This window comes from Pagrus pagrus (assembly GCF_965226575.1).
Source record: "Pagrus pagrus genome assembly, chromosome: 5".
In the NCBI taxonomy this organism is placed as follows: domain Eukaryota; kingdom Metazoa; phylum Chordata; class Actinopteri; order Spariformes; family Sparidae; genus Pagrus; species Pagrus pagrus.
The window spans coordinates 8,001,029-8,014,689 of record NC_140189.1 but is presented as its reverse complement, the minus strand read 5'-3'; the positions used below and the strand labels follow the sequence as shown (position 1 = coordinate 8,014,689).

The window sequence follows — 13,661 nt, the reverse complement described above, 5'->3', positions numbered from 1 at the left end:
ACTCAACCAAAGCACGGTCTGCTGTCAGCAGGGTCACCGGCTGCAGCAGCCTCGCGCCTGTGAAGTGGGCTCAAGCCGCGTTCAGCCGTGCTCGAGCGGAGCAGGGGAGAGAAACAATGTGTATTTCTTTTACTCTGTGGAAGATCTCCCAACGGAGTGAGGGACAAAGCAAGTGGGACAGATCTGCCCAGTCCCTGAGCAGCGCGCGTTTCACAGACAAGCCACAACGCAGAGTGTAAACAACGTCACCTGGTTCAGCAGCACCATGGACAGCTGCGGGGGCGGGGGGGTCGGAACAGCGGTGTTTCGACTCCCCCGCCCCCGACTCCTGAACGTCACTCACTCACTCATCCGGGCATGTACTGCGGTCTCATGAGGAAACGTTGCTTTTTGATATGATGTTTTTCTTGTTCCCGAATACAAATATTTTTTAAAGTATTTGTTAGAAATAAGTATTTGTAAAAAACACGTTATTTGTGCCTTTCCGAATACCGTATTTGGGTTCGGCTCCACCCCTAAGAGAAACTGATAATTTTGCATTGGTCTCTTAATTTTTTCCAGAACTGCATATATTTTATCCATTGAACATGAGGCATGTGTGTAAATGTGACCAGTACAGAATCAGATATATCTGACACTGATCGACCGGCCACCGGTCATAGCCTGTCATGATAAACACTGGCTGATTCTGGTCCTTGGCTGTTCAATCGGTGCATCTCTAGTATTTCTTCATGATTCCTCCACAGAGTCGAGCAGGAGAGCTCAGATGTTTCCAGTGGTCAATCAGCTCAGCAACATCAAACACACCTGGACTCAATATGTATGGTATGTACATGTACAACCCTGATTCTAGACAAAAATAGACACATTTGATTTTGGTTACTCCCGCAGTACTCCTCACAGTACAGGGGACGCGGTCGTGGACCTGTTGGTCAGGTCCTCAAAGTGCTCTTTCCATTGCCCGATGAAATGCCCAGTCCAGGTGAGCAGTTCTCCTCCTCGACTGAACACAACTGGGACTAAGCCCTGCTCTACCTCTCTGAGCCGCTAGATGGTTTATCAGAACTTTCTTCAGGACAACTGAAAGTCCTTCTCCATAGCCTGCCCCAACTCCTCCCTCACCCGAGTTTTTGCCCAGGTCTGTCTGCTGCTTCAGGAGAGGCCTCCTACTGTAGTTTGACAGCCTCCCTCACCACTGGTGTCCACCAGTGGGTTCTGAGGTTGCTACCACGACAGGGACCAATGACCTTCTGACCAAAGAAGCTGGGAGTTAAAGACCGGATGGACCGGGGCCTCAAATCAAGGCCCGGCCACCAGATGCTCGCTGGCAAGTTCCCCTCCCAGGTCTTGCTCCAGGAGGAGTCTCCAGTGTCCCCATACTGGGCAAAGTACTCTGTCCCTATGTTCACCGTAATAGGGTCGACTTAAATTGCTCTTAGTGTCCCTCCCCTGAGACCAGGTTGCCTTGGGAGACCCTTCCAGGAGCTATTACCCCCAACAACAAAGCTCCCAGGATCACTGGGACACACAAACCTCTCAGTAGTAGCAGCAGCAGGTAGAGTCAGATTGTGTGAGAGAGCGAGCGTGTGGGCAGCGGCGTGGATCTGTGGCATGAAGCCGACAGACAGAGCTTGACGTGTCCGCGGCCGCCGATCTGGGTTGACTGGGTGACTGCATGCTTGAGTGAACAGCGGAATTGGCCAGGTTTTCCTGAGACATTGATGGCGAGCTAGCGACCAGAAGGATCCAGAAGCAATGTGTCTGCCTGAGTGGTGGGACACCAACAATAGCACTGTGTGCTCTTCTCCATTCATCCCTCACACACACTTTCACACACTCAATCACCAGCCCAATCCCCTTTTCTCCCCCCCTCCTGGACAATTCATACCCACACATCTCACACAGACTCTCTCACTCTTTTGGGATGGACAAGATCGGACTAGTGGGACAATTCGTTGCAGTGTTTTTGATGCTGAGTGTGGTCTACTATTTGTGTGTGTGACTGATTGGTGATATTTTAATACAAATACAAATTGAAACGTGGACTCATCGACCACAGCTTGGGCTAAAACTCAGTGAGGTTTCTGATGTTATTGATGAATGGTCAACTGTACTTACTGACGACAGTGTTCATTAGCCTGTGTAATAATATCCTTTATACAATCATGTCAGTTTTTAATGTAGTGCTGTCTAGTGGGTCAAAGGTCACGGACATTCATAGTTGGTTTTTCAGCCTCCCCCCTTACATCCAGAGATTTCTACACATTCTCTGAATCTTGTAATGATATTATGGATTGTAGATGGTGAAATCCATAAATTCCTGCAGTTGCGAGTTCACATTCTTGGACTGTTAGTTCACGCAGTTTGAAGTGGTGAACCTCGCCCCATCATTGCTTGTAAAAAACTGAGCCTCTCAAGGATGCTACTGACTTATACCCAGTCATGATACTGTAACCTTTTACTAGTTAGCCTGTTTACCTGTGGAATGACCCAAACAGGTGCATTTTGCAGCAACTTTCCCAGTCTTTAGTTGCCCCTGTCATAACTTGTTTCCTGTTGCTGCCATCAAATTCAAAATAAGCATACATTGCAAAAGTCAATTAGGTTGATGAGACTCCTGCTCAACATTAAATACATTGTCTCTGAAATCAATGCATTCTGTTTTATATATGTTTAACAAAATGTCGTAACTGTCCGGCTGTAGCTCAGTGGGTAGAGCAGCAGGCTCCCCTGGGCGGAACTGAGCTACATGCCGAAGTATCCTTGAGCAAGATACTGAACCCCAAAACTGCTCCTGGCGTGCAGCTGGCACCCTGTGGGGCAGCCTCTGCCACCAGAAGGACCCTGCGATGAACTGGCAACTTGTCCAGGGATATACCCTAGCCTCCGCCCATAAGAAAGGGGGGGGGGGGGTAAAGCGGCAACATCTCCCGCGACCCTCACGGATAAGCAGCAAAAAGAAAATGAGATGAGACAATGTCCTATCTCATTGTTTCATTGTGTTCATAATAATCTCCATTCTGCTTAATACATGAGTGGGTTGTCAGTCTGTCCAACGTGGACCTGATGCTTGGTTCCATGATTTTAGTTTAATTGTCTCATTTATATAATATTCTGTTCCAGCTGCTGGAGGACAACATTGTCACTTTTGTGAAGAACGAGCTGAAGAAGATACAGAAGGCTCTGAGTTCAGATTACCCAGAATGCTTAGAGAGTCAGAGTGATGATGAGGAGATGTTGGATGGTGAAGATGAGGAGCAGAAGAGGAGCAGCAGAGAGGCATTTCTGAAGATCACACTCAACTTCCTGAGGAGAATGAAGCAGGACGATCTGGCTGACTGTCTGCAGAGCAGTAAGAGGATTTCTCTAAAGATTTAACATGTTGGATCAATGAGACGTTTACTGAAGTCTAAACAGATGGACGGAAATATATTCATATACTGATTCTTTGAGGTAGTGAAATGTTGAAATATTTAATCTATAATTTATATAATATATTTATGAATCTTATTTGTCTGTTGTTCAATCAGGACTTCTTGCTCCAGTTTGTCGACGTAAACTTAAATCTAACCTTCAGAAGAAGTTCCAGTGTGTGTTTGAGGGGATCGCTAAAGCAGGAAACCCAACCCTTCTGAATCAGATCTATACAGAGCTCTACATCTCAGAGGGAGCGACTGCAGAGGTCAATGATGAACATGAGGTCAGACAGATTGAAACAGCATCCAGGAAACCAGACAGACCAGAAACAACAATCAGACAAGAAGATGTCTTTAAAGCCTCACCTGGAAGAAATGAACCAATCAGAACAGTGATAACAAAGGGAGTGGCTGGCATTGGGAAAACAGTGTTAACACAGAAGTTCACTCTGGACTGGGCTGAAGACAAAGCCAACAAGGACATACAGTTCACATTTCCATTCACTTTCAGAGAGCTGAATGTGCTGAAGGAGAAAAAGTTCAGCTTGGTGGAACTTGTTCATCACTTCTTCACTGAAACCAAAGAAGCAGGAATCTGCAGGTTTGAAGAGTTCGAGGTTGTGTTCATCTTTGACGGTCTGGATGAGTGTCGACTTCCTCTGGACTTCCGCAACACTGAAATTCTGACTGATGCCACAAAATCCACCTCAGTGGCTGTGCTGCTGACAAACCTCATCAGTGGAAACCTGCTTCCCTCTGCTCGCCTCTGGATAACCACACGACCTGCAGCAGCCAATCAGATCCCTCCTGAGTGTGTTGACATGGTGACAGAGGTCAGAGGGTTCACTGACCTACAGAAGGAGGAGTACTTCAGGAAGAGATTCAGAGATGAGGAGCAGGCCAGCAGAATCATCTCCCACATCAAGACATCACGAAGCCTCCACATCATGTGTCACATCCCTGTCTTCTGCTGGATCACTGCTACAGTTCTGGAGGATGTGTTGAAGACCAGAGAGGGAGGCAAGCTGCCCAAGACCCTGACTGAGATGTACATCCACTTCCTGGTGGTTCAGTCCAAAGTGAAGAATGTCAAGTATGATGGAGGAGCTGAGACGGATCCACACTGGACCCCAGAGAGCAGGAAGATGATTGAGTCTCTGGGAAAACTGGCTTTTGAGCACCTGCAGAAAGGAAACCTGATCTTCTATGAATCAGACCTGACAGAGTGTGGCATCGATATCAGAGCAGCCTCAGTGTGCTCAGGAGTGTTCACACAGATCTTTAAAGAGGAGAGAGGACTGTACCAGGACAAGGTGTTCTGCTTTGTCCATCTGAGTGTTCAGGAGTTTCTGGCTGCTCTTCATATCCATCTTACGTTCATCAACTCTGGAGTCAATCTGCTGGCAGAAGAACAAACAAGATCCAAGACGTCTGAAACAAGAACAGAAGAATCTGCAGAGACATGGCTCTACCAGAGTGCTGTGGACGAGGCCTTACAGAGTCCAAATGGACACCTGGACTTGTTCCTCCGCTTCTTCCTGGGTCTTTCTCTGCAGACCAATCAGAATCTCCTACGAGGTCTACTGACAGTGAAAGGAAGTATCTCACAAACCAACCAGGAAACAGTCCAGTTCATCAAGAAGAAGATCGAAGAGACTCCGTCAGCAGAGAGAAGCATCAATCTGTTCCACTGTCTGAATGAACTGAATGATCGTTCTCTAGTGGAGGAGATCCAACAGAACCTGAGTTCAGGACGTCTCTCCTCAGATAAACTGTCTCCTGCTCAGTGGTCAGCACTGGCCTTCATCTTACTGTCATCAGAAGAAGATCTGGATGTGTTTGACCTGAAGAAATACTCTTCTTCAGAGGAGGCTCTTCTGAGGCTGCTGCCAGTGGTCAAAGCCTCCAACAAAGCTCTGTAAGTAGAATTTATTGATGAATAAATACTATCTGCTGTCTTTCAGCAGGAGTTACGAATGAAAATGTATCATTTGTTTCCTTGCTGTTGTCTCTCTAGACTTAGTGGCTGTAACCTCTCAGAGAGAAGCTGTGAAGCTCTGTCATCAGTTCTCAGCTCTCAGTCCTCCAGTCTGAGAGAGCTGGACCTGAGTAACAACGGCCTGCAGGATTCAGGAGCAAAGCTGCTGTCTGTTGGTTTGAAGAGTTCTCACTGTACACTGGAGAGTCTCAGGTCAGGATTCATTAACCCATTCAACTGATGACCATTTAAAATCTGATTTATATAAGTAGACAGCCAGCTAACCTGTTGTAATGTGTCTGATCATTCAATTTGTCAAAAGATGTATGCCTTTACTGGGGAGGTAGTGTCCAGACTCAGAGAATTACTTTCCAAAATAATTTTTCATCATTTTCTCTTGTTTTTGCTTTTGTTGTTAAATTATTATTATCAAGGACAGTTTTAAATATTTTCTTAATATGTATCTGGACCAAAATGCATCTCAAGAAAAACAAACATAACATACAGCAAAGAAGGGCTGTGTGATATGGCAAAAAATAAGATCTAGATCACTGTTTTATTTATTGATCAATATCAGGATCTATTATGATGTAATATTTGATAATTCTGCAAATCTGAATAGCCTGAAGAGTATCCTGAAGCCTGAAGAAGCCAGAGGGTTCAGTGTTAAAACTTTAGATTGTAGTTCATTAAAATAAAATAGAAATAATAACATAAAGATCCAACTGTAAATATAGTTCGGTTTAGAATATATTTTGTAATTAAAGAATGAACTGAATAACATCTGAATTTAAACTTTTCAATTGTGCTTTACCTGCCTAAACAAAACCATCTACTTTGTATTGTAACTTATTAAAATAATGTAAATAAAAGTAAAAGCTGTGGCTAATTTTAAGACTAACGTGGGAAAGCATTTTCATTCTCAGAGTGGTCACTGGGATGGAACCTTTTCAGGGGATGGAGAAGATTGTTTGGTGTTTTGTTGAAGCACAAAACTTCACAAATGTTTAGTGTTATTATGAGAAGTGAAACATATACTTATCAGCCTCAGCTGGAGTCTGTTTACTGATGATTAGTTAATGAGGAGAAGTGTTCATTTATTTGGAGATGGTCTGTTCTTGTATTTGACTCATCAGTCTCCTCAGATGATCTGCCATGTGTGTTGTTCTGTGTGTCTGCAGGCTGTCAGGTTGTCTGATCACAGAGGAAGGCTGTGCTTCTCTGGCCTCAGCTCTGAGCTCCAACCCCTCCCATCTGAGAGAGCTGGACCTGAGCTACAATCATCCAGGAGACTCGGGAGCGAAGCTGCTGTCGGCTGGACTGAAGGATCCGGACTGGAGACTGGACATTCTCAGGTATGAAGAGTCCTGCTGCAGCCACAGACAGCCAGTGTGATGGAGGAGGAAGAGTCTGATGAGTATGAGTGTGATATGAACAGTGACACGTGTAAGAAGCCTTTTATCAGAACATGAACACTGGTTCAACATCAAGAGGAGATACTTGTGTAGGAGGAGAATATCTCCAGGAACAAACATGATAATTGTTTCCTTGTGTAGCCCTCCCAACCAACTCTATTTTATTACAGCATTGTCATGGTAAAACCCCTTATACCTGATGACACCTCGACCCTGGGAACTGAATTGGAGGGAGTCCACGAAAATATCAACCGTTTAATGTGTTTACTTAAACTAGAGCGTATGACTCTGCCTAGGGTGCATAGAGGCCTGGTTAGCTTATTTTATAGCTACATTGTTATTGTGAACTTTAATACTCCCATGCATGTACCTTTAACACACTATAGCCCTAATAACACCACATTCAAATAAACATTTGTGACTGCAAATACACGTTGCAACAGGAAGAAGTGTTTATTACACAGAAAGAAAACATAGGCAATCACCCTTTACTTTTGACCTGGTGACCTTTGAGTTCAGAAAATAAAATAAAAAATAAATAAATACCCGGGTTTTGTAAGTCAGTTATGGTACCATATCGTTGGCGCGCATGTCGAGTTGGAGCTCATGTATCCTTGTGAAAGTGTTTCTCAGTACTCACGGATAACCACAGTTTCCTCAAACCCTCGCTCAGAGGAGTGAGGTGACAAGAGATGAAGAAAACTAGTCCTGCTGACACGTCCTCGTGCAGCAGCAGTCTCTCTGGCGACAGCGGGGATCCTGAGCACCCTCTACAGCAGCAGCAGATCAGCGGCAGGCAGGCATGTAGGTCGGAGATACACTGAGCATAATTCAAAACACTAATAAACTCACTGTTCGTTCTCATACATTTCCATATTGTTACCAGCTCAAATAGTGCTCATACTCACTCAGGAAACTCGGCGCAAAATATTTCTCCCTCACACACACGCGGTCTCCTTCCAGCTAGCAGAGACGAGGCTAACTCTAGCTCTATACACAACGATAATGGCGTCTCGGACACTCAGTACAATTCCCGGCTGAAACAGCTCTGAACTCGGCTTACTTCCACATTTGGTACCGGTAACACACAAACTGACCTTCCGGTTTAAGGTTTTAGTAACAACAGTAACTTTATAGGGTCTCAAATAGCTTACAACTACTTTTCCATGGTGTTGTCACTCTTTTTCCTCGTCTCTCCCCGTTACTAGCCCGAGCCTCGTCTCCTCTCTTTTTTTTTTAGTCCCACCCCCTTCCGAATCCGGTAGGTAGTTGACACTCATCTCTGACAGGCACGGATTGGCTAATAACAGATTGATACCTGGTTACTCAAATAAACAAAAGAAACGTCATGAGACATTCACAAACCATGAAAAAACATGGGACATTTTAGTACCTTCCCCAAATGAAGTGCACTTATTAATTTCTCTGTATTACTTCAAGGTTATTTCACCATAGAACTAATTTAACAGGCAATATTGCAAAATATACTGAATATTTGTAAACCCAAACACATGAAATAACATATCATTTATAGCAGGGCGCTACACTTGTAATAACTGAGTTTGAACAGACCTCTGCATGTTAAAGGAGCTGTCTGTCATTTTGAAAAAAATCCCTTTTTGTCCTCTTCACCAGGATAGAATCAACTGTCAACTGGACAGTAACTGTCAGCCTCTCTACCTTCCTGTTAACACCTGAGGCAAAGGGAACTACCCCTCGGGTTAATAGAAAAAAATAATTTATTTAAGGCTGCACCAATACAAAAACATGAACCAAGGAAGGAGTGACACGGCACCCAAAGGGCTGGCGGGGAATAACTCAACCCTGCACTAACCAAAAGAAAAGTAAGAAACTAAACAGACTCGGTACAAACCGGAGCTAACGCTAAAACAGGAAATCAGGATGCAGCTAAAGAAACTAGTAACAAAAAGCGCTGTCTGGTTGCTACATACATCTTGTGATGCAGTTTCTTGGACACATCCTCAGTGATAGTACCTGGGGTCACGGGGGGTTTCAGGTCTTTCAACTTCAGACCCCCTCACCCAGGCGACCCGACCAGAAGTGATCAGTTCCCGGCCTGTGTCCAAGAAGCTGTTGCCCACTGCTTGTCCCTCCTGATCCACAGCCATCGTGAGACTCTCTCTGCAGCCTCGGATGCTGCACTGATGGCTTTTCTCTTGCGTGCTCCGGTGATGCCCAGGAGGCTGTAGGCCTTACAGAGTGACTTTCCTGCAAAGCCCCTTCCTCCAACTTCAACGGTAAAGCACCTCGCACACCACCCCCGTCTGCGGCACTCCTCCACCAGCTCCGCGTATTTCTCTCTCTTCCTCTCACTGGCTTCCTCCATCCTCTCCTCCCAGGGCACCGTTAGCTCCAACAAAATGACCTGCTTGGATGACTCTGAGAGCAGGACGATGTCTGGTCTAAGGCTGGTTTCCATGATGTTTTCAGGGAATCGAAGCTGTTTTCCCAGGTCCACCCTTAGCTGCCAGTCCTTCGCTGCTCCCAGGAGGCCTGTTTGGGCTTTCGGTCGGGAGGGAAGTTGTTCTCCAGCTCGCACGAAGGAAATTTCATGCCTTGGTGGTTGCAAGCACTTATTCTGGTCGATGGCAGTGTTGATGGACTCGGCAACCACCTTCAGCACCTGGTCATGGCGCCAGCGATAGCAACCATCTCCAAGTGCTTTAGGACAGCTGCTGTGGATGTGCTCCAGAGTTCCTCTTCCTTGGCACAAGGGACTTGCTGGAGTATCGACTTTGCCCCAACAGAAGAGGTTCGACGGGCTGGGCAGGACATCATAGACAGACTGAATGAGGAATTTGATGCGGTAGGGTTCTGCCTTCCACAACTCCGGCCACAAGATCTTCCTATTCATGGCTTCTTCCCATCTGGTCCATGCGCCCTGTTGTCTCAATCCCACCGTCTGGCTTGCACGCTGTTCCTCGACCCCAGCCCTCACTTCACGTTGAACCAGGTCCCGCCTTTCCTTGCCATCAAGTTTGTTGTAGTGGATTGTCGGAATTGTTCCCAGACCTGCACGGCCAGTTGCCACAGATCCCACAAGCTCTTTGTGACGCAGCCGTGATTCTGCCTGGTCCACGGCCTCCTGTGCTCTCCACTTTCTGCCAGTCCTCACCTCAATGCCCGCTTGAGATACTTTCAGGTCCTTGGATTCCCTGTATTGGAGCACCTCCCTTGCTCTGGTAACCATGAACTCCTCAGTAAGGCTGTTGATGGGGAGCGTCAGCTTGTTCTTGTTACCGTAGAGGGCGATGCTGCTTAGGCTTCGAGGTAAAAACAAAAAACTAGACAGGAACGGGATTTTACTACTACCAGACGGGACCAGAGATAGTGGGCTGGGCTGCGTCTGCATGCGGGGCTGGAGGGGGGAAGGCAGGCGCAAGATGACGCGGTGTGGCCAGGTGGAGATGCGGTGGCCAGGTGGAGATGCGTTGGACAGGTGCAGCTTTCCAGGGGAGAGCGGGTGTGTGGATCAGGAGAGCTGGGTGAAGCCTCGGTGGAGGAAACGGGAGAACAGGCGGGTCCAGGAGTGCAGGCGAGAGGGGGAAACTGGAGACAGAGCCAGAGACAGGAGTCAAAAATGGTTTCACAAGGAAAACACGGCTAGAGCTGAGCAACATCAATGAACTAACTGTATATTGAGTTACGGACCAGCGTCAGGTTGTGGAGAGCGTCTGGTCTTTATGGTGGCAGGTGAATGAATGAGATCGCTCCCCTCCCCACCGCACGGATCAATCCACTGATTGATGATTGGCTGCACCTGTCCGTTCTGCACCCACATCATGCTCCAGCCTGCCAGAGAGAGACGGAGAAGAGAGATAAAGGGAGAGAGGGAAAAAAAAGGAAAGAGAGGCTGCCACTACCTGGCCCTTGAAGTGGAGGGCATGACAGATTTGAACTCCAAATGCCATGAGCCGAACTTTCCTTGTGGCAAAATCATCTATGATGTCTTTAAAGTCCAGTTTCTTGGCAAGTTGACGCTCTATGGAGAGCATTGCCAAACTATGAGCCTCTCCTGGGACATGTTAGAGTGCAAGTAGTTTTTTATTATCTTCATTTTACTGAAGGCCCGCTCACCTCCAGCCACAGTCACAGGCAGAGACAGGAAAATACGCAGCAGGACACACAGGTCTCCATAAATGCTCTGTAGTCCCATTGTGTATATGGCATTAAGTAGGTCGAGAGGTCCAAGACCGTCATCAAAAGTTGAATTTGGTCTTCAAGGGACTCTGTGAGGTCATTCTTATATTTCTCAGAGAGCTTTGAGCATGATGCACTGATGCCGTCCTGTGGCATATCTCTGAATTTCCACAGGACGCAGAACTCATCACATATCTGCTGCATTGATGAGAACCGTACATGTAGTTGAGAGATTATCTAAAAAAATATTAAATCTAAATAATGTGTGTGAATCTAAATGTTAAATCTAAATGTTAAATGTTAAATATAAATATAAATGCTAAACATTAAATCTCAATGTTAAATCTAAATGCTAAACGTTAAGTCTAAATGCTAAATGTTAAATCTAAATCTAAGTCTAAATGTTAAATCTAAATGCTAAATGTTAAATCTAAATGTCACGGTGAAACTAAAGATTTAGCTAATATGCAAATTCACACTGCCTGTCACCGGAAGTACCAAAATAAAAACTCATTGACGCGAACAAGCGCTATCCGTGGTCTTCTTCGGGTAGTCAGGTGAGTGATTGCGCTGCACTGTTAGTCACGTCTCCTTGCTCTCATGTTGCCTGCCACCATGTCCTTAGCTGGAAACATTGGTAGGGCCGTTTTGTCGGCAATACAGAGGTTCAGCAATGCGTCTGCAACGACAGCGACAGTAGCCCTTTTCACAGAGTCGCCGCATTATCGTCGTAGCGGCAGTTCGCCAATTCTCCGTCGTTGTTTGCTCACACAGAGCCAAGCAGCTTGATGTTTGGTGGGTCAGGATCTCAATGCCAACACATTATAACAGCATCCATATGATTATAAACAGTCAGCGGGTACATGTTTAGATTGACAGGACTCCTGTCAACGGAGGACACCTGGGGAAACACCTTGAAAAAAACACACAGATGTCATCAACATGACGTGTACTGCCACACCTCTTTAGGAGCCTCAGCGCCGGCTTTCTGTGTGAATTACACAGCAGTTCGTCTTTACGCCAGCGCTGCTTGGCTCTGTGGGAACAACCAACAGCGGAGAATTGGCGAACTGCCGCTCCGGCGATAATGCGGCTTCTCTGTGTGAAAAGGGCTAGCAACAGCTACAGCATTCACCACAGTAGAGCCACCACAGCACTCGGTAGCTTTTATTTTGGTACAATGTGCGGGACGCAGCAGAGGACATGAAAGCAAGGGGATTGATTGTGGACGTGTCCAGTGGAGACTTGGGGCTTGTGGAGGAGTGGACCCGGGCGTGGGGATTGCAACGAGCAGGAGGTGGCAGGTCCAGGAAGGATGCCGTGGCATAGCTGGCAAAGAGAAAAGTTGCAAGGATATCAGAGGAGACCCAACAACTGACGCCATGATAGTGAAAGAACTAACAACGCTGCAAGATAATACAGACGGCTTCATTTATTTGACTTCAACATATATAAAACACCAACAAGGTTGGACAGGTCTAGGCTGGGGTTGACACCGTTATATGGACATGGCTCTGGGTCTAGGGATGGGCCCTCACAGAAGAGGATTTCCCATCCACCCACCAACAGTGACTTGGGGAGAAGAGAAGAATAACCCCCATAAGGAAGTCCCATATAGTTCACAGTGTTCTTAATTTTGTTTCTGTTCACTGCTTGGGAAAAGATTCACACACATTATTGAAGCAAAATGGTAAGTAACGATCTAAAGATAATGTCCTTAAGTGTAAATGGTCTAAATACACCTAAGAAAGAATGGTCTTAACAAAACTGAAAAAAGAAAAACAGCATGTCATATTGTTACAGGAAACCCACCTGTCCCAAACAGAACGCGAAAAATGTAAGAAGTTTGATTTTAAAAATTTATATTACGGTTCATAAACAAGGACGTAAAAGAGGAGTTATGATACTAATTCCAAATACAACTGCATTTGTTAGTGAAAAGGAAATTAACGATAAAGAGGGAAGATATGTACTAGTCAAGGGAAAACTAGAGACTGAACCTGTCACATTGATAAATGTATATGCACCTCCAGAAAACAATAAGCACTTTTTCAAATCCTTATTGTTATAGCAACAGAAACACAAGGTATTTTAATTTGTGGGGGGGACTTCAACATAGTCATGAACCACTGTCTAGATACAACCAGTTTAACAGGAAATAAAAAACACAAGTCAAAATTAAAGTAAAGCTATCCTTAGAAGAAATGGGAATGATAGACATATGGAGGAATCTCAACCCCCTTGAAAAAGATTTCACACATTATTTGGCAACACACAATGTACACACAAGAATTAATTACTTCTTTCTAAATATAGGCGATAGATACAGAGTGTCCGAGTATAAAATTGGAGGGGCAGATATATCAGATCATAACAGCCTGTTTTTTTTTTAAACATATATTTATTGGTTTTTATATTTATACATTTACATCCAACACTGAACACTGAACATCTTGAACATATGGCAGAAATGAAAAAAATAATGATAATAATAATACTTAAGAGGATTAAATAAAAACACATAAAGTTAAAAAATAAGAAAGAGAAAAAAAAATACATAAACACAGTATTCATAGTATAGGGTACAGCATACATTCCCCACGATAAATAAAAAAAATATGTATATATATACAGTAGGCGATTTGAGGGGGGATGAGGGGGGATGTCGTCCTCCTTGTTAGCAAAATTACC

At 45.2% G+C, this 13,661-nt stretch overlaps 1 protein-coding gene across 1 annotated transcript in view; it reads left to right on the top strand.

The window, feature by feature from the left end:
* LOC311257498 (NLR family CARD domain-containing protein 3-like) overlaps positions 1–13,661 on the top strand; it is a gene marked incomplete at its 3' end in the record, with an annotated part of 52,955 nt that overhangs the window by 14,393 nt on the left and 24,901 nt on the right. The window contains exons 4-8 of the mRNA XM_084353142.1: positions 747–825; positions 3,124–3,352; positions 3,531–5,334; positions 5,434–5,607; positions 6,576–6,749. Coding sequence (XP_084209268.1) covers positions 747–825; positions 3,124–3,352; positions 3,531–5,334; positions 5,434–5,607; positions 6,576–6,749 — 2,460 coding nt within the window. The remainder of the gene's footprint in view (positions 1–746; positions 826–3,123; positions 3,353–3,530; positions 5,335–5,433; positions 5,608–6,575; positions 6,750–13,661) is intronic.